The sequence below is a fragment of the Triticum urartu genome, chromosome 7A (assembly GCF_056163025.1).
Source record: "Triticum urartu cultivar PI428250 chromosome 7A, HENAU_Tu73, whole genome shotgun sequence".
NCBI lineage: Eukaryota > Viridiplantae > Streptophyta > Magnoliopsida > Poales > Poaceae > Triticum > Triticum urartu.
Window position 1 is genome coordinate 455,527,118 of NC_141879.1, and position 21,995 is coordinate 455,549,112.

Here is a 21,995-nt window from a genome sequence, read left to right on the forward strand (position 1 = left end):
TAAAAGCACAGACTGAATTTTTGGTTAGAAGAATAACCATTGAATTATGTGTATTTTCACTCAAGCTTCCAGCAAACATCATGATTCGCAATTGCAAATTGAGCGAGTGCCCTAGCAGAACATAAGGCAAATAAGTAGTAGATGTTTGAGTGAAGTGTATGCAGAACAAAAGGAGCATGTGCAGACAAGGGTAGCAGATATCATCACTAAGTAAAAAATGTTTCTGGTCAATGTGAGATATGCAGATTATGCAAGGAAGGGCAGTGCAGATATCAAGTGAACAAAAATAACATATAACCTCACTTTTACTTGCTCCCAGAATATGCAAAGTAGCAAAACTAAGGGCGACACCTACAAAACAACTGGTCCTCACAATATTGATACTGGCTAGTGCTATATTGGCCAAAACAACAGGTCCTCAGCACAATATTCTGTTACAACCAAGTTTAACAGAGGGTGGTAGCCACGTTTGTATTTCGCTAGCTGCATTTCATATTGCCATTGGCAATTGAGATCTTTCCTTTGCTAGCATGTAAGTCCAGCTTGGAAAGCAGCAAATACTCATAATAACTCTGCAAGAAAACATCGATCTTGAGTCCATATAAAAAAAGCCAAAAATAGCAACATCATCAGCACACACATCTACAAGTTGGAAACTGCACAGCTCACATTAAGCCCCAGCAAAATACATGGGGTTTCTTATTCTATATCCTGGCCCAAATACACATAATTCAATGTCTATTCTTGTGTAAAAGAATTATGTATGTGATAAAATTCTACTATAATATCTACTGTTTAGTGTGTAGGAAGTTAACTGATGACTGAAATGAGCATCAACAAGATGCATTAGTAAGCATAGTAACAAGGTGCTTTGAGTAAGTCACTTTGAGTAATTGAATCAAAGAAAAGGTGCAAATCTCCATTAGACATGCCCAAGATTACTGTAACTACAATATGACCATTTAAATAATTTAGGCAACAGTCCTACTGAAACTAAGTCACTTGAGCATCAACCACACGCATTATACAGGAGGGACTAATAAATATGACATGAAATAGAACCTCAAGCCTCATACAGGACCTCATCAGGCCACCCTAGTTTGGTTTGATGACCAGAATATACAGAGCAGAAGTGAACATCATTGGGGGGGGGGGGGGGGGGGTGCTTCTTACCTGAAGAGCCGTCGAGGCAGAGTTTGCCCTCACACACGACGTGGTCGTTGGCCCAGCTTGGCTGCATCACACCGGAGCAAGCGACCAAGGCACCGTTCTTCTGTTGAGCCCCATTCACAACGGAAGAAAGTCCGGCCTTATCTAACACAAGCAAAGATTGAAGATTGAATGTTTGTTCAGTGGCATGTATACATTATAATGAATGGTAAGAAAACAATTGACACCAATTGTGGCATCAGATTGATAGAAATATTTCTATCTTGGGCATGGAGATCTGTTGTGTATAAATTGAAGCAAGGGGGCAGTGGATCAATTTGACCTACTACACAGGCAGGACAAACCCAAGAAGCATGGCATGTACAAGGAGCAACCAGTACGCCATCGAACTAGTAAGCATCAATTGAAGTTTTTTTTTCTTTTTTTCGAAAAGGGGTTTAAGCATCAATTGAAGCGGTCATTCAGAATACATAAGATGGATAAACCAACCGGTATGTGAAACATCCGGTTGAGAACCAAAAGAATTACTCGAGTAGGCATAGTGAATATATGTGTCTCAGAAAACAAGGTTCAACATTGTTGTAGCTGTATAATAAATGAAGACATTGCCAGTTTCCCAAATGGAAGCAATATAAAGCTTTGGTTCGCAATTAAGATATGACCAATTTTACATAATTGCAGATTTGCTGCGCAACTGTATCACAAACCAAATAATCGACTAATCATGACCGACATCAAATGAATGATTCTTGGTATGATGAAGAACTACAAACAAAACTTCCTCGCACATAGGTGTACTCTGCACTGTGGGCATACATGTACAACCAAAGAAGTGAGATAATTTAAATCATACAATAAATAATTCTGAATGTCGACAAATAACATGAGCACGACAACTATGTATAAATGTGTGTATGAGTACATCAAAGACGGTCTGGTAGATAATAACGTGAAAATGCTCCACTTACGGACTCTATCTACGCTCAGAGTCCTATGGACAGACGTGTTGCCTCCTAATTCATCCCTCCCTCTGTGATTTGCAGGGTGGGGCCTCCTTCTCCCAAATTAGGTGAGGCCACCTCTGCCTGTAGGTCTTGTTCCTCGAAAAAACGCCCGTAGCTGTAGGATTGCTCATAATAACGTAGCAATTTTTTATGACAAATCATCACAATCTGTAGAGTTAATGACACATAAAATGGTGTCTCCTTCGAATGGGCTCATATAATCACTCATACTGCAGCCAGAGGACTTTTGTTCACCAAAGTGCATAGAAATCAGACTTGTAACTTGTAGTCAATAAATAGGGAGGCAGACAAGTTGTCCAGATTTCCGATGTTGTTTACGAAACAACTGGTAAGAAGAAATAAACAGCAGCTCTAGAACTTAATTTTGTCAACTGTCTCTGCACAAAGTTAATCAAGACACATTGATTTCTACACATTTACAAACCAGAGAGCATTTTCACCGAGCAATTACGATTAGCAGTTTAGCACACAGGAGCACTTGCTTCTGCACCTGATGCAACTACAAGAAACCATCTGGGTGATACAGGAATCTGAAACATTGCATCATCAGTGTGAAACAAACGAGTGCCAAGGCATTACTAGTGGATGACAAATGCTAATTGCTACCTAGATTACATTATCAGTATGAAACACCTGAGCATTACCACAGAAATCGGTAAATAGAACCAACAACGCAACATTGTTTTTCAAATCTTCATTTGCCAAAAGAATCACTGCACATAATTCAGTTCTTGCAGCCAACGAGCCAACGAAAGATTGGCACCGATTCGGCAGTTCACATCCAGCATTACCACCACGACCTGTGGCGGAGACAGGGGGTGCTAGCCAGGGCCCTGGCCCCCCCTAACATCTGTGATTTAGGCCTAATAGATGAATAGTAGCAGTGATTTTTTTGCTAAAATGGGTGTTTTTGATGGATTGGCCCACCCCAACAAGGTTGAACAATACTCGACCCTCCTCATCCTATTTTTCTGGCTCCGCCACTGACCACGACTACTACTTGCAGATAACCAGAGTCAACAGTCAACCACTAAACCAACAGTAACCTGCTTCTAGATACAGGGGACGCAATCTAAGAGGAGGTGAACTTGGTGGCGGCCTTGGTGCCCTCGGAGACGGTGTGCATGGTGATCTCGCCGAGGAGGATGAGGCGGCAGCCATGGCCGGACGAATGAAAGAAACCTAGACAACGAGAGGAAAGGAGGGTAGGCGAGGCAAGGGCTTACCACTGGGGAGAAGGCCAGTATGGCGGAGGAGGCACGCCGCCGATGCGTAGGTCAGCGTGTTGAGGAAGAGTCGAGCGACGGCACGGTGAGCAGGCGGCGGCGCGGTCTCGTTTCCTCCCAAATCCAGGAGTCCCCCCTCGAGGGCTCTGAACCGCGTGGAAAGGAGGGTATAGGAGGGGGTTTGGCCGTCGAAACCCCGCGTACCAAATGGGCCCTCGAGGTTTTGCGGGGTTTCTCCGCCACGCAAGGAAACTCCCTTTGAAACCCCCTCGACCCTCTCCTACCGAACGAGGCCTAAAGGCGTGATCATTTTTTCTTACATAGGTTCTGAGAACAATGACTGATCTTCTTGCCAGGACTCATATCAATTCATGATAATTCCAGAGATGCCCAAATTTTACGCTAAATTGATGGCTCCTAGACTATCTGCGCATGGCCGAACTGATGCAGATCAAACAATCAGCTTTGATTCGTGGTCGATCAATTCATGACCAATCAGTTGTGAGGAGTTTGCATAAGGACAAGGCGAAAGGATCGTTACTCAAATTGAATATTTCGTGTGCCTTTGACTCCATCGCTTGGCCCTTTCTCTTCGAAGTTTTATGTGCGAAAGGTTTCTCGAATGTCTGGAGATCGTAGGTAGCCACTTTACTCACGACAACGGCTCTTGAGTTGTCTTTAACGGCTATGTGGCCACAAGTTCATGCATGCTCGATGGTTGCGTCAAGGTGACCTGTTGTTGCCACTTCTATTCGTAATTGTCATGGATGTTCTCACTGCAATGATAGTAAAAGCGCATCATCTTGGAGCCATGGATGCATCGACTGTTGATTTACGCAGATGACGTGGTTCTCTTCGTGAGGCCTACCATATCGGACATGAGCTTCGTTAGACAAACTCTCAACATTTTAGGCACGACTTCATGCCTTCCGCAAAATCTTCTGCTATTATGATACGTGGAGAGGAGAGGGACAAACATATGGTCGCAATAGCCCTTCCGCATGGAATGTTTTCCTTGCAAGTACCTTGGACTTATCTATCTATCAAGCAGTTAACTCGCTCGGAGTGGCAACCAATTATTAACTCGCTTGAACTGGTGCAGTCAACTCTCAACCAATTATTTTGTGTGTGTGTGTGTGTGAGAGAGAGAGAGAGAGAGAGAGAGGCCATGGGGTTGTGATATCGGATATTAAAGAATATGGCCTCTGAGATGTACGACTACTTAATAGGTGAGCTCCAACCAAATAATCGGTACTTTAATATGGAATTTATCACCTTCACAAAAAGACGACATAATGTCATTTTTTAGCATTTTTTGCTTTTATGTGTATATTGGATTATTTGCAAGCTATGATAAATATTATTTTTAAATAATGAATTCCATGCAAAGCTCTGTACCCGCACTTGAGTAGGAGAAAGTTAAGCAGAACATAGTATGTGATTTCCCAGTGACGAATAAATTTAAGTTGACAATGTTATTGGTGGTTGGCACAGCTAGCCCCAATGCCCTTGCTCTTAGAAGATCATCACTCAATCTTATTTTTGGTTGCAGCTAGAAAGAGGATGTTGATTGGTGAAGGAGTTCTTGCAACTAACAAGGTATTCTGCTTATAACCTGATTGTGAACTTTCTTCAAAGATCATCACTCAAAGCGAAGCATATTCAACAAGTCTCCTAGGAAGTTCTCTTCTGTTCCTTTCATATTCTATATCTACTGGTAGCATGGCGGTTATAGCTCGCATGTGTATGGACTACTATTGATGGCTATCCTTGCTTTTCTTCATGGTTTCGTATTAAAATTGTTACGTAACTGTTTCATCTCTCATTACAAACATTGCCTTTTTCAAATCCAGTGAGCATTCATGTAAAGCAGTGGCCACTCACATCAGTGGTGTAAATTATGTAAGATAAGCTACATTGTCTATAAGCTACTTTCATTTCAGATGAAACATGTCCTTTTTGACATCTCAATTATTGTGTTGAAAACAAATATTTTCCTACCCTACATCTGAAATATTTCTGAACATCACCCTGAAAGGTAAAAAAAATCTTGCTCTTCGCTCCATTAACTGAATAAACAAGAGCATCACAGTATGTAGTTCAATGATACCCCTCTGTATATTACTTTACAGAGGAATATTTAGGTACTGGTATTTTTTGGGGCATAGTGTTTGTCTGCATTTGTCGTATATGAGACCATTATTGACTTCTTAAAATGTCGAGACCTTTGTGGAGTTTGATGCTCTTGCTGTTATCTGGCTTCACATGATTTTACAGTTTGATGGAATTTAGGTTGATCCTTTGCTTTCAGATTTGTTAGCAAGTAATTCATATCCTATTTGTTTCTTGTCAGTTAGAGAGAACAATGAACAAGTGTACTCCAGTTGCTTCTGTTTGAAAAACAACTAGAATGTAATTAAGCGTCGTGTAGTACTAGCATATGATAGGTTACTAATCACAGATCACGGTGAAAGGCATTAGGAGCACCAATTTACAACTGCGAGTAATCTCTTTTGAATACAGTGTCATTCATTACATGGGTGCATACTCATAGTTTGGCACATTTGAATAGTCAATGCCCCTCCTCCTCTCAGGCGTAAAAAAAAATGACAATGTCCAAAATGCATATACTTTTATCTACAATTTGTACCCTCACTGTAGATGCTATTACTACGAAACTACAGCTTCTAATTACGAGTTCTTTTAGAATGATGGATCTACTTAATGAGTTCAGCTTCTATGAAATGTATTTATATGCCTATTTGACAATTTTCCTTTGAGTCTGAATGAATCACAGGAAATGGAGAGTTTTACTGAGTATGGGGGAAATCTGCATGCTATTGTCTGGAAAAGTGCTAACAATCTGCAGCATAGGATATCGAAGAGTATAAATAGTAGTTGTATTTTGTTCTCCAAACATATCTTTCTCGGGATAATACATGCCGTGTGCTGAATCATGTTGTATTAAGACGTATCACACTGGAATTAGCTTTTCGAATGACTCAATATATTTTACAATGGCGATTCAGAGGATCAATTACTAGATTTAATTTGCCCGGGAACGTATTGACGTGGTTGCGCTTCAAGAAATGATTAAAGCCGATTTTACGTATAGAGATTTGGCAGCCTACGACTCTCTTCATCGTTTTGTTTGGGGCTGGGTACCTTCTGTGGGCCATTCTGGTGGTCTTCTTCTGGGTTGTAACAGTGATGTATGCGATGTTGTAAGCTGGGACGTGGGTGCATTTTTCATTTCAATTACGATTAAGCACATGATTTCGCTTGTTTTCTGGTCGATAGTTTGTGTCTACGGTCCGGCCGATCATTCTAGGGCGGCTGATTTCTTGGGTGAAATTCAAAGTTTGGTTGGGGCCAAGCAAACCGCCAATGTCCCCATCGTCCTTGGGGCGATTTTAATCTTATTCGTTCGGGAGCGGATAAGAACAACCCTAACATTGACTGGCCTAGAGTGAACTTGTTCAATAATACGATCGCGGCATGTGCCCTGTGGGAGATCACTAGGACTGGCGCTAGATATATGTGGACCAACAAGCAACTTTCGCCTGTGCGCAGTGTTCTAGATCGTGTCTTTGTGACCTCCGACTGGGAAGTGCTATTTCCCATGTGTACGCTGGTAGCGGAAACGCGTATTGGGTCGGATCATGTGCCGCCGATCCTAGCCTCTGGGGAGGACTGGATCAAGCGCAGCCCTCGTTTCTTCTTTGAAACAGGGTGGTTTGAGGTCGAGGGCTTCGGTCCCTTGCTCATTCCGCGCTGGGAGCGTGCAAGAGCTGCGGTCGGCTACTCCAGGGGTCCCATGGACACTTGGATCTCGGCGGCTGGTACCCTTCGGGGTTTCCTCCGTGGGTGGGGTGCAAACCACGGGAGCGAAGGGAAGCATGCTAGGGAAGCTATTATTGCTGAAATTAAAGCCCTAGACGTGCTAGCTGATTCCAGACCCTTCCTGGAAGCTGAATGGGCCAATCGTTACGCACTTGAGAACCATATGCTTGCCATTCTTAGGGAGGAGGAGGAATACTGGCGTCGCCGGGGCGGCGTCAAGTGGATCACCAAGGGCGATGCGAATACGGGATATTTCCACACCTTTGCCAACGGCCATAAACGGAAGTGCTCGATTTTGAGACTTCAATCTGATCAAGGGCTGTTGGTGAGTCAGTCTGACATCGCGGCACACATCTATGACTTCTTCCTCAACTTGTTGGGAACAACCGAGGAGAAGCCCTTACAGCTTTGGGCGGACTTCTGGGGGGAAGATGGCCGCGTGTCTCAAGCCGAAAATGACTTCTTGGCTTTGACTTTCTCCACGGAGGAGATCGACGAAGCCGTGGGAGCAATGAAGATTGACACTGCGGCTGGCCCGGACGGCTGGCCGGTCGCGTTTTCCCGCCATTTCTGGCCTGTGTTTAAAGACCTCTTCTACGGGATTATTAATGGTTTTGCGTTAGGTTCAGTAGACGTTTCGCGCCTTAACTACGGAGTTATCAGCCTCATTCCCAAAGTCAAAGGGGCCGACACTATCAAGCAGTACCGTCCTATCACTCTTATTAACGTGCCTTTCAAGATCTGCTCAAAGGCTTATGCGACCAGACTTGCCCCGGTAGCGCAGCGCGTTATCAACCGTAGCCAGTCTGGTTTTCTCAAAGGCCGCAACATTCTCGAAGGGCCGATAGTGTTGCAGGAGACTGTCCACGAGCTTAAACGCACTGAGCAACCGGCCGTGCTCCTCAAGCTCGACTTTGAGAAAGCATACGATCGCGTGAATTGGGAGTTCATCCGCAAGGTGCTGACTCAGAAGGGATTCGAGCCAGGCTTTGTTCACCGCATCATGCAACTGGTCTCGGGAGGCCAGACTGTTGTGTTGATCAACGGAGAGGTTGGGAACTTCTTCCACAACAAACGAGGCCTCAGGCAAGGGGATCCCTCCTCGCCTCTGATCTTTAACTTTGTTGCGGACGCCCTATCAGCCATGGTGCATAAGGCTAAGGACGTCGGCCACATCCGCGGGGTGGTTTCTCACCTTATTCCGGGTGGACTCACGCACCTTCAATATGCGGACGACACCTTGTTGCTCTTTGAGTCTGACAATCATAGCGTAGCCTCGATCAAACTCATCCTCCTTGCTTTCAAAATCATTTCCGGCCTTAAGCTCAATTTCCTTAAGAGCGAGGTAATAGCCATTGGGATGGACTCTCTGCTCGCTACTCGAGTCGCCAACCTGCTTAATTGCAAGCTAGGGAGCTTTCCAATTAAGTACTTGGGCTTGCCTATCTCGGATAAACACATCTCTATTCTGGAATGGGAGCCCTTGTACGACAAGGTGGCAAACAAGGTTAGTCCCTGGCGCGGTCGGTTCCTTTCCTCGGCCGCCAGACTGATCCTGACTAACTCCAGCCTCTCTTCCCTTCCTCTGTTCACGATGGGCATGTTCTTGCTGGCTGATGGGGTTCATGCCAAGCTTGATACGCCCCAATACAAGTTCTTTTGGGAAGGAACTGGGATAAAAAAGAAGTACCACCTGATCAAATGGGCCGCGCTCTGCCGCCCTAAGAAATTCGGAGGACTTGGGATTCTTAACTCCAAACTCATGAATGTCGCTCTCCTAACCAAGTGGATTTGGAAACTATCCCAAAACGAGCAGGGGCTCTGGGCGGATATTTTCCGCGCCAAATACTTCCCAGATGGGAATTTTCTCACCTCCAAAGCTAAGGGATCAACTTTTTGGAATGGGTTCCAGAAAGTTATGCCTGCACCCACATTAGGAGCCAAGTTTTGCGTCAACAATGGGTCCTCAACGCGATTTTGGCTGGACCATTGGTTTGGCATGGAACCCTTGTGGAAAAGCCACACCATTGCCTAGCGGTTAGCCACTAACGTTGATATCCTAGTGGCTGATGCGCTGCGCACCAACCCGCCCGCGGTATCCTTCAAAAGACCCCTCCTCGATAACGAACGAGCCTGTTGGGACGGGCTCATAGCTGCTCTAGCGGGAGTGGTCCTTCGCCCTGAGGCTGACTCGGTCTCCTGGGCTCTCTCGCACTCGGGGAAATTTACCGTCCAATCCTTGTACAACAAACTGACCGAGGGGCCGACCCTGGACATAGCTAGGGGGCTATGGAAAGCATCTATCCCCTTAAAGATCAAAATTTTCTTATGGTAGATGTTTCGTGATCGCCTTCCCTCCCCCAATAATATCGCGCGTAGGAACGGGCCTTCCGATGGCTCTTGCGTACTATGTGGACATCATGAAGATGCCAACCACATCTTTTTCAACTGTTACCTCGCACGGTTTGCGAGGAGTGCGGTTAGGGAGGCGTTCGACCAGATCTGGAATCCCCGCTCAGCTTTGGACCTTCGCGCTATTCTTGTCGCTCATAGGGGCGGTTTCAGCCGTGTTTTATGGAGATGTGTGGGAGCTTTGCTATGGGCCATTTGGACTACACGCAATAAGATAACTATTGAGCACAAATTTCCTTCTCACCCGGCTGACATTATCTTCAAATGCCACTTGTTCCTTCAGACATGGACGCCGTTGGGGAAACGGCGTGATGTGGATCGGATGACGGAGGCTATGGAGCGGATTCGGTTGATCCAGATTGGTGCCCGCCACTAGCTTGCCGTTGGATGTGACCTTTTGGACCAGCTACTTGCACGCTGCTGCTACTTCTCTCATTACCCCACAGGCTTCGGCCGGTAGCATGTAACGCACCTTGGCTGCGGCCGTTTTACTTTATGATGTTCTGTGTTGAACTTGTTGGATTCTGCCTTATGTGGGCTTTATTAATTTAAAGCCGGACACCTCCGGCGTCTTCGTTTTAATTTTTTTACTAGATTTAATGCTCTAAATTTACAACATATCACCGAATGAATGAAAGAATATATTATTATCTCTATGCAGCAACATGACAATGACGTCCCACCTTTGAAAATATAACTTGAGCAACAATATCTATTTAATTCATATATAGTATCAGGAATCGTTTTTCTATATTGATGTGCATCTCATTTGATTAAGATTTGAGACGTGGGTTATACGTGCATGCTTATACTAGTATCATCTAAACATCTTTGTTTTCACCTCTTTGGAACGGTTGCTACCTTCCTTGCTTCTTCTTAGAGCATAAAGGACAAGAGAAGGCGGATGTCAGGGAAAGATTTTTTTTCAAAACTATCATGTTTTTTGTAGAAATTTCGGAAACTATAGCGTAGAATGAAAAAAACGCAAAACTAGTAGCCCGTCGGCCAGGAGTGGGCCGAAAAGGGAGTTTTCGGCCAGGCCATGGCCGAAGTAGGCTTTTCGGCCGCGATTGGGCCGAAAACTCGCTGTTGGCGGGGGCCCGGCCGAAAATAGTAGCTTCGGCTGCTAGGCGGCCGAACTGGGCCGTTTTCGGCCCACCGGTGACCGAAGCTGGCCTTTTCGGCCAGGCTTCGACCGAAGACGTTTTCGGCCAGGTCTAGGACGAAAAGGTGCGGATAAGCACCCGTTCGCCCCTGCGCTGTGCTCTGTTCTTCGTTTCCCTTTCTCTCTCTCTCTCTCTTTCTCAGTTCTTCTCTGTAGAACTCCCCCCCCCCCCCCCCGCGCCGATCTCCTCCATTTGCCACACATTTGCAAATCCAACCTACAGAATCGGTAGATCATAGCAATCCCCACCGGCCTACGGTGTTATTTTTTGCTATGGGATAGTTTTTGATGTGTTTGGGGAGGAGTAACCATGGTGGGGAGGAGGAGCCATGGTGGAGAGGAGGACGGGTAGTAGGTGGTGGTGACTAGTAGCAGCAGCTGCAGAGGAGGAGGTGGTGAGGAGGAGGAGGTGGTGAGGAGGAGGAGCAGGTTGGGGGCTGACCGGAGTTGAACCTCCGGTCGTCGGGGGCGGCCTTGTCGTTCTCCGGTGGTGCAAGCAAGAAGCGGACACACACTTCGAAGGTATAATCACGTCGTCACAAATATTATGTAAATATTAGCGCATAGTTCGTGTAGCGGATAATATTAGTGTTCGTTGTGAATTTCAGTGTTAATTTAATTTAGGAGGCATTTTAGCGCATAGTTCGTGTAGCGGATAATATTAGTGTATATCGTGAATTTTAGTGTTAATATATTTCTGGAGGCATTTTAGCGCATAGTTCGTGTAGCGGATAATATTAGTGTATATTGTGAATTTTAGTGTTAATATATTTTTGGAGGCATTTTAGCGCATAGTTCGTGTAGCGGATAATATTAGTGTATATTGTGATTAATATAGTTTAGTTAGTGTATATAAGTCATATTATGAATTTTAGTGTTAATATATTTTTGGAGGCATTTTAGCGCATAGTTCGTTGTGATTAATGAGAAGATGACAATGTCTGACAGGTGAAAATGTCTGAATCAGTAAATCTGAATGTTTACTACGGTGCTGGTAATGTTCGATATAATGAGTTGGGGGTTGATCTTAGCGAGTTTAAAAATGGCGTCATGACACTAGCAGACCCGGACCGACTGGACATTAGACAATTGAAGTACTGGTTGACAACTAGTTTCGGGCTGGATCCTGAAGTATGTTCCGTCAGTATTCATGCATTGTGGACCAAATCTTGTAAAAATGTCAAGTGGGAGTTGATGCCGGTAGATAGGAGCCAACATTGGTTGTCCCTGTTAAGACGCTGCCGAGACCGAAGAATCCACCCATATGCACTTGTGCAACCTGTGCCGAAGGAGGAGAATACCGTACAACTCCACAGGGGGTATGAACCCGGCCAAGGCAGTGAAGTGGCTAACGAGATTGTTTTATCCGGGTCACAGCCACAAGATGTGGATGGTAGTCAATCCGAGAAACAGTCAGACTACGTGCCACACAATGTTTGTGGTCCTGATACTGGGCAGAGTAGCCATTCGATAATATTAGCTGGTTCTGGTTTTGCTGATGGGGATGAGGAAGGGGATGAAATGCAGAGGGTGATGGAGGAAGAGGACGAGGATGGATTGGTGGAGGAACTGGATTCTAAAAATTCTGAGGATGAAGTTGAGGTACCGATTCCTTCTGCATGGGAGCAGGACATATCCACCGGCCTTACGTGAACGATGGCCATGAGACTCCATGGCAGTATAATCTGAACCAAGTACAAATAGGGGCTATGTTTGATACAAAGAAAAAATTGAAGTATGCTGTGATAAAGTGGGCTATGTCTACGCAGAGGGTTTTCAAGACACACATATCAAGTCCAACAAACTATACCGTGAAATGTGTTGTAACAAGTTGTCCTGGGAAGGTGCACGGGCACGTGCCGAAGTATGACATCCACTGGGTTGTCACCATTGTCGTCCCACATAATTGTGTGAGGACGAACCTGCTGGTCAAGCATCCGAACCTGACTTCAAGTCTCATTGCGCAACTCATGTATACTGAGATAGTAGAGAAGAAAGATATGGAAGCAAAACACATCCAGACAGCAGTGAAGGTCAGATGGAATTATGTCATTCCTTATGGGAAGGCTTGGAGGGCTAAGCAGAAGGCTATGGAGGAAAGGTTTGGGACGTTCTTCGACTCATATGATAATGTTGTCCGTCTCCTAGGCATACTGAAGGAGAGAAATTCCGGCACTTATGTGAACGTACAGCACATGAGGTTGCTGAGTATACCAGATTTCAAGGTGTTGAAACGAGTGTTCTTCTCTTTTGCTATGTGCATCGAAGCTTTCCGGCATTGTCCTCCTGTTATATTTGTGGATGGTACATTCCTGACCGGTCAGTATAGAGGGCAAATCCTGACTGCTATTGGTGTGGACGGGAACAATCAAATCATCCCACTTGCCATGGCATTTGTGGAGGGTGAGAACTTTCTCAGCTGGGTATGGTTCTTCCGCCAAGTGAAAATTGCCATCGTGAAGGACCGACCAAACGTGTGTGTCATTCATGACAGACATGCTGGTATATTGAAGGCCGTGAAGACACTTCGTAATCCAGCAGATGACGAACCAACACCTTGGAGGGACTTGCAGAGCCGGTGGTGCATGCGCCATCTTGGGGCTAATTTTTTCTCACAGTTCAAGAACAAGCGGTTGATGAACTTGTTCAAAAAATTATGCAAGCAGAGCCAGCAGCGGAAATACGAATTTATTTGGTCAAAACTAGATGAGTTTACTAAGAAGCAGGTCCATGCAAGGAAGAAAATGGAAGAAGATCAGGTTAAATTAGCAGCACTCATCGCGGAGCTAGAGGAGCCAGTTGGTCTTTGTGACTTGCCAGCAATTGACCCTCCTAATACTAAGAGAAAGAAGGGAAGGGCAATAAAGAATTTTTCTGAGTGGATAGAGAAAGAGCCTCCAATGAATTGGTCTTTGCTGCATGACACACATGGAGCTAGGTATGGCCACATGACAACCAATCTTGCAGAGGTGTATAACTTTGTGCTGAGAGGGAATAGAGCATTGCCACTCACAGCTATTGTGGAGGTTGTATTCCATGGCACTTTGAGATATTTTAGAGAAAGGCACGAGTTAGCAAAGAAGCATATTGAAGATAATCAGAACACACCTTATTGTAGCCGTGTCATGGAATACATGGCAAAGAAGATAGAGAAAGCAAAGAAGCACAGTGTCAGACTCATAGGGAATCAAGAAAGGAGGTATGAGGTTCAGCTTCCTATCGATGGTTTTGGTTCTAGAAATGAGGTGAAGACACACGAGGTAAAAATTGGAACGGAATTATATCCAACGTGTGAGTGTACATGCAACAAACCGAAGTTGTTGCACCTACCTTGCTCTCATGTGTTGGCTGCCTGTGGCCAGATTCAGTTGGATGCTATATCCTTCGTGTCCCCATACTATTTAAAAGAGGCAGTACTCAACACCTGGACAGGCGAGATGACAGGGTTTAGAGTCGTCGGCAATTTCAACAAGGTAAATGACGGTGAGACAGTATACACCCCGCATCCAGACCTTCGGCGAACAAGTAGGGGCAGACGAAAGGCCCGTCGCATCCGGAACGATATGGACCAGTCTGAAGCTGGTGGAGCAACCAGACAATGTTTGTTATGCGCGGCTTATGGGCATAGGATGAAATATTGTCCCGACCTGAACAAAGATGGTGCTTCCGCATCGACGAGTGCTTCCACATCGACGGCTGCGACAACAGGAGCAAGAGGCGGACGTGGTCGTGGTAGTCGAGGCCGAAGGGGCGGACGAGGAAGAAATAACTCACAAGCTATATAATGTGCCGTAGTGGGTTTTAATATGTAATATGTCAGGACTATGTTTTAATTTGTAATATGTGAGGACTATGTTTTAATTTGTAATATGTCAGGACTATGTTTTAATATGTAATATGTCAGGACTATATTTTAATTCGTAATATGTCAGGACTATGTTATAATTTGTAATATGTCGTACTATGTTTTATTTGCACCTGAGATTTGTTGTTTGAATTGCAGATATGTCTTCGTATCCGTTGCTTAATGGTAACATCGATAGAAAGCACCGGGGCGCCCTTACGGAAGCGGGCAACAACTTAGACGTGTTGGTCACTCGTACCCCAAAGACTAACTGGCTGATACACGATTCATGGGTTGATAGGTATGTGTGCATATAATGGAGACCATATAATGAATTACTATGTTTGACATACTTTTCATAACCGCTAACAATCTCTTTATTTTGTAGGTTAAGTTGGGCTAGACTTCTACCCTTGGCACGGCTGGTTGAGGGTACATTGGATGAGTGGATTGATGGTCCGGACTTAGATGAGGCAGGTGAACCATTGCAGTTACACAAGAGGCAAGTGAAACGTTTCTCTTACGACAAGTCACTCCTTACCTGCTTAGTAGATAGATGGAGACCAGAGACACATACGTTTCACTTTCCTTGGGGAGAGATGGCGCCTACTTTACAGGATGTGTCTTACTTGTTGGGATTACCTCTGGCCGGTGCTGCCATAGGTCCCTTAGAGGCAGAATCTGGGTGGCAAGCAGCGATGCAGACCCGTTTTTTGGCTGCAGTCCCGACTGCTAGGGCTATAGACAACGATCCTCATGGACCTCTTTTTAGATGGTTGAGCCAGTTTCAGGTAACCATCACGGCCACTTAAACAAATGTTGTTTTTTAGTTGTCCGATGTTCATACAATTATTACGTTTCTATGTAGATCGTCTCGTTAGGACATCCCGACGTTCAGTTGTCGGAGGCACAGATTGACCGGTCCCTAGAGGCATATATTCTTTGGCTATTCGGCAAGACAATGTTTACGGAGAACCACGTGACCATTGTCGATGCACGACTCATCGGTATTGCACGAGAGATAGCTGAAGCACGTTGCCCTGCGGATATTCTACAGAGGAGTTTTGGTTCTGCTGTGTTAGCGGCTACGTACAGAGGCCTGTGCAAAACTTGCTTGTTAAAGTCTAGAAAATCTAGTCTTGTTGGATATCCATTATTGTTGCAGCTTTGGTCATACGAGAGGTTCCCTATTGGACGACCCTATGTCTACATTGATAAACCTTTTGGTTTGGAGGACTTAGCTGGGACTTACGTGCCTGCTATCGGCGACTTACCTATTATGGGATCTGTTTAGACACGGCGAGAGGTACTTTTATATTAAGTAACAATTAATTCAATTATTTCTTGCCATTCAATAGTATTACTAATGCTTATTTGTTGTCATGCACAGAGACAGTTTGCGCATACTCAGGTTAGGGGATGCTACCCGTCCTTCATGGCGCAGTTTGATAGTTTGCACGAGGATCAAGTTATTTGGGAGCCATACTCGCCTCAGGCTATATCATCGAGGTACCCAGTTGGGATTTCTGGATTGTGCACTAGAGATCGGTACTTTTGGATGACCAAGGCCAAGTTGGTGTTCGACGTGACGGTTAAGGAGATGTCTCTTCATAGGGTGATGAGACAGTTCGGTCTATATCAACAGCCTGAGATTCCAGATATTCCACACTTGCCAGACCACGTGCACAAGTAAGTACTAATACTATTTTAGTTGGCAGCTCTGCATTCATAATATACCTAATCATGTATCGCGCATGTCAATCTCAGGGACAATCGCCTAGGAGGAAACAAGTCCATGGCTTATTGGATTCAGAGCATTACCCCTTATGTTGACGAATGGACTACCGCCGCGACAAATATCTGGGGTGAGGTTCGGCCCTTTAACTGGGAAATGTTCGGGTTGTATCTGCAGCGTTACCGGCATACAACGAGGATCTACTTGGTTCCATCAGCTGCTCCTGATCAGATCGAAGCCCCTCTCACCAGCGATATGTACCCAACTGCCTCTGTTGTGGGAACCAGACACCACGCGGTAAATGCCTTGGTTCTCATATGTTAAGTCTTTTGTTAATCTGGACATATTCGCTTGGTTGTCTATTCGTGGTGTCTATCATACAACAAGGATATAATTGGTTCACTCTTTGTGTACAGGGTGACTTGACACTACAGGCGCGAGAGGAGGTTTCCGCTTTAATGCGGCGCTTTCAGAGGGGAGAAACTATCCCACCGCGAGAGGGCGTCTCATGGTTGAGGCGTCTTGATGACAAGCTACGCGGGATTTACGCAGCTGTTACGTGTAGACGGACTTCGGATGTTGCACTTCCTCCTCCAGCACATCGTCTGCCACGTCCCTCTGTACAACATTCAGAACCACGACCCTCTGTGCACCGTTCAGAACCACGACCCTCTGTGCACCGTGCAGAACCTCATCCTTCACAGCCAGGGAGCTCTTCCTGGCATGAGCCACCTCCTTCACAGCCAGGGAGCTCTTCCTGGCATGAGCCACCTCCTTCACAGCCAGAGAGCTCTTCCTGGCATCAGCAGATGAATCTAGGTAACACTACTCACTACATTCTTTTGAACAATGTAGTAATCGTTCTTGCATTCTCAGCAGTCACTGATGCTTACTGGTGGTGCTTCGTTCATGCATTTGTATCAATTTTACTTTACCACAGGCGGCAACCATTCGCAACCGTTCATGCATTCAGAGCAGTCACCGATCCTTAGTGGTGGTGCTTCGTACTTTGAGGGCGACCGCGAGGATGATGACCAAGCTACAAACATTTATGGCTTCTCGCAGACAGTGTTTCACACTCCACCACCACCACCGACGCAGGAGACACAGACCGTGACAGACGAGGTTAACTATGGTCGTGGTTATCGCGAGCCTCGTCCACCGCCTCAGCGCTTATCGCCTTCCGGTCCTCGCCCGAGGAAGACCCAGACTCGTCGTCGTCCCCCGCAGTGATATGCTTATCTATCTATGTATGACTCATTATCTATGTTAGTTTCAGACTATTCGCAGCTGTGCGTCAGTATTTATGTATGAGACATGCTTCATGTATGTGTTACTATCGCACTTGCTTCTATGTGATCAGGAGACATATATTGTTTTATGTATGCGAGAGACATATTACTATTAATTCGCATTCTTATTTCAGTTACATTTCCAAATAGACTACAACCGATAATTAAGATACAAGTACATCTGAATTAAACGGTGCGGCTGAACTTGTGCAATACATCTTACATACTACAAAATGAAATTCAGATAGAACATAATGCCCTACAATAATACAATACAAACTAATAATGCAAATACATCTGAATAAAACGGTACAACTGGAATACATCTTACATACTACATGAAGTCATCATCGTCATCCTCCGTTGATGCAGCCCTCTTGCCCTTCGACGATGCGCTCCTCTTGCCCTTCGTCGATGCAGAACTCTTGCCCTTGGTCGATACAGAACTCTTGCCCTTCGCGGATGCAGAACTCTTTCCTTTGGACGATGCAGAACTCTTGCCTTTCGACGATGCAGAACCCGGAAGCGGCGGCATGAAGATATCATCGTCGTCCTCGCTCTCCTCAGTCCATAAAAATGGATGCTTTTCTGTAGTCCTTCTGAAAGTTTCAATCTTTGGCTCCACCACCTTCTTCCATCTTTCATGCAACCTAAGAAGTTTTTGACGTACCTCCTCATAGGTCCTTTCAGGCCACCCAGACCTACATAATTGGTGAGCCAACTCATTCATTATGGTGTCACTACCGGTGAGTTCGTCCCATGGAACTATCCTATTGTCCATCCTGAAATCGGTAGCTAGACTCAGCAGGGTGCTGCTCATCTCAGGGTGAAAACTACGATCGAATGGAAAATGGGACATCTCGACTACACTACACTGGAATGCTTATCCACCTCCGCCTGAAGCGGGTTTTATAGATACAGAGGAGAAAATGGCGGGAAAGAATAACTGCGGTATGGCGGGAAAGGGTTGGCGGGAAGGGATTGGCGGGAAAATAAGGCGGGAAGGGATTGGCGGGAAAATAAGGCGGGAAGGGATTGACGGGAAAATAAGGCGGGAACGGATTGACGAGAAAATAAGGCGGGAAGGGATTGGCGGGAAAATAAGGCGGGAAGGGATTGGCGAGAAACGGGTGGCGGAAACATATGGCGGGAAGGGGTGGGCGGGAAAATACATTTCAGCATGAGCCATGCAACTTCGACCCAGGGTTGACCAAAAAGTGACTTTTCAGCCTAGACTAGACCAAAAAGTCTATTTCGGTCTAGAGTTGACCAAAAAGTGCCTTTTCGGCCAGGGGATGGCCGAAAAGTACTACTTCGGCCGGCCGAAAAGTAGTACTTCGGCCTAACTGTGGCCGAAAAGTAGTACTTCGCCCAAAGAATGGCCGACGGGCTACTAGTTTTGATTTTTTTGCATTACGTCCTATAGTTTTCGAAATTGCTACAAAAAACATGATAGTTTTGAAAAAAAATCTCAGGGAAAAGCCATGAACTCGGCGCAAGCTTCACTCAGCTTCTTGAAGCCGTGTCGGTCAGCCATGGCCAGCGTGGCTGCCACGGTCTCGACGTCGAGGCTCTTGCACAGGACACGCTCGCAGATCGCCCTCAGCCTGCCCATGCCGTACCGCTCGGCGGCGATAAGGAGGTGCCGGATCATCGCCTTGTGGCCGGCCCCATTAAGGCCACCCACGACCGGCAGCGCGTCCGTGTAGGCGAAGTCGACCAGCGCCTTGAACGACTGTGCCGGCATGTCTCCGCCGTCCACGGAGATCTGCACCTTCCTGTCGCTGCGTGTCGTCGCCGTGTGGATGTGGCGCTTGAGAAAGCCAGGCGCCCGGGCGTCGAGGATGCAGTAGTGCGCGGCGATCGTCTCTCCTGCGACTTCGATGATCACGTCCGGCTCCTCCCTGCCGTAGCCGGCTTGCTGGAAGAGCGGCAGGCCGGAGGACGGTGGCGGGTCGTCGAAGGTGAGAAGGTCGCTGCAGACGTCGATGGCGCACTCGATCTTGAGGCGGTCACCGATGACGTACCGCGAGCCGGCATGGAGGTGCCTCCTCCTGGCGAGCTCGCCGGCGCCCCAGGTGCACGTGTCCTCGCTGCTGGCGTCGAACAGGATCGGGTCCTTCTCGCGGAACAGCGGCACCGTCTCGCCGGTGGTCTGGTCGACCAGCCCGAACCCGACGCGCGCCCAGGCCGCAGCGCCCTCGGTCACTAGCTCGACGAAGGCGGCAACATGGTCCGACAACTCCAAGTTGCCGCCGGCATGGTGGTTATCGCCGTCGGGGTAGTAGCGGACTGCCCAGTCGAGGCCGCTGACGGTGAAGGTCGGCGAGTACAGAAAGCCATCTACGTCACATTGTTTCTTCCTCAGGCCGCTGAAGCCGTGGATGTCCAGGACGTGCGTCCCACGGGCCGTCTTCGTGATGGTCGCCGCCACCATGGTCACCAACGCCGGCGCCGTTGCAAGATTGCAACAGATAAAACGGAGATTTGATGGAATGCGTTGCTACATCCGTATATATATATAGAGACAGATATGAGTTGGTACTTCTTGTGTCCGGACTCTAGAGGACCAGATAAGAAAAACTACTTTCGAATTTAAATGTTCAATTTTTCATAACCGCCTGGAATGCAGACGTTGACAAAATATATATTTTATCTTCTTTCGTGGTCATGTTTTTTGACCGCTTAATAAAGTTATAAAAACATGAAAAATGGTGCAAAACTCATGGGCCATTGATTAGCTTCTCTGAGCTCATGTACAAAACTTACTTTAGCAAACTCTATGGATATATAGTAGGAATTGTTAAATACTGTCGATGCAGTTCCTGCTGCTTAGAGCATCTCTAGCCGCGTCTTCAGAAAGGCCTCCCGAGAAGATTTTTTCACGCCGGCGTCGAAAAAAGGCTCAGTCGCGTCCCCAGGAGTCCGATTTTTGCCGGTATGGGCTGAAATCAGCGCCGGCGGACCCAGGCCAAACCCGGCGCGCTGGGGATGTCCGGGGGCGCCGGGACGAGCGGTTTTAGCACGAAAGAGCCGCGGGCCAGCCGCGTCAGCGACACCGCGCCTCGTCTTCCCCCAACGCCTCGGTTTCCGCGGGGAATCAATGGCAAGGCTGCCGCCGGTCAGCCTTGCCATTGATTCCTCACGGGCGGCGCGTCACGGGGCGGCGCGCCGATGCCTCCCCTCTCTCGCACGCGTACACACGGGCGCGGCGCGGCTATATAAGCCGGTGGCCTCGCTCGCCTCTGGCCACACCAGCCCCACCCTAGCTGCCGAGCTCTACCTCTCCTGAGCGCCGCCGCCGAGCCCTCCCTCTCCCTCTCCCGTGAGCCGCCGCCGAGCCCTCCCTCTCCCCCCCTCTCCCGATGGCCGAGTGTTTCCTCGGAGACAAGGCGCGGCCAACGGCTTCAGCCGCCGCACGCTCCGCGAACAGGAGTCGTGGCTCATGTTCCAGGCGAACATCCCGGCGTCGCCGGACATGCGCGCCGGCCGACGGGGCGGAAGCTCAGCAACGGGGGAGTGCCCATGCCCCCGTTGCCCGACGCCGTGGCGCGCCCCTCCTACTTCACCGACGAGGTAGAGATCGTGCGCGCCTCCCTCCCCGACACCCAGCTCGCCCTCCCCCAGTACACCGCCGACAACCACGCGGCTTGGGTGGCGTACTTCGAGCGCCGTCAACAGCAGAGGATGGCGTCCACGAACGGCGCGGCGGTGGTGTGCGGCCTGAAGAACAGCGAGGGGCGCCACCTGTGGTGGGGCGTCCCCGGCCGCACGCTCGAGGGCGTGCTAACGCACCTCGAGGGCGGCAACAACCCGCCGTTGGCATACCCCCCGGCGAGGGCGGCCGCCCCGGCGCACCGCCGACGCGACGGGCAATGGATGCCAAGGAGGTTCGGCTCCTCCTCTTCTTCCTCCTCGCGCTCTTTCTCCCACTCCTCCGGCTCTCCGGCGCTGCTCGGCGTCAAGGCCGAGCCCGCGGCGGAGACGCTGCTCGGCCGGCGCACTCGTAGCGCCGGCATCGTCATCAATGAGGGCGGCTGGCGCGCCTCCTCGTCGGCTCCTCCTCCGCGCTTCGTCAAGCCAAAGACGGAGCCGGGGCTCGCGCCGATGAAGACGGAGCCGGACCTCCCCGCTGTGAAGACGGAGCACGACGAAGTGGAGCTCGACGACGACGCGGCCCTCGAATGGGCATGCCAGGACTCCCTGAAGATGGCGAGGGAGCGCCAATGCGCCGCCCTGCGGCGCTTCATGCAGCGTCGCTGGGGCCGCGATGAAGGAGGAGT

At 47.7% G+C, this 21,995-nt stretch overlaps 1 protein-coding gene and 1 long non-coding RNA gene across 2 annotated transcripts; both read right to left on the minus strand.

Annotated features, from left to right (window-relative positions):
* Positions 1-277: 277 nt before the first annotated feature.
* Positions 278-3,682, minus strand: LOC147959926 (uncharacterized). The gene is made up of 3 exons (XR_015612259.1): positions 3,422-3,682; positions 1,174-1,314; positions 278-572 (listed from the first exon to the last, which is right to left on the minus strand). It is a non-coding gene; the product is annotated as an uncharacterized LOC147959926 (long non-coding RNA).
* A 15,501-nt stretch (positions 3,683-19,183) lies between these two features.
* Positions 19,184-20,149, minus strand: LOC125526028 (BTB/POZ and MATH domain-containing protein 3-like). The gene has a single exon (XM_087538153.1). It carries the CDS (start codon positions 20,147-20,149, stop codon positions 19,184-19,186), a length of 966 nt encoding a protein of 321 aa, XP_087394279.1.
* Between the last annotated feature and the right edge of the window lie 1,846 nt (positions 20,150-21,995).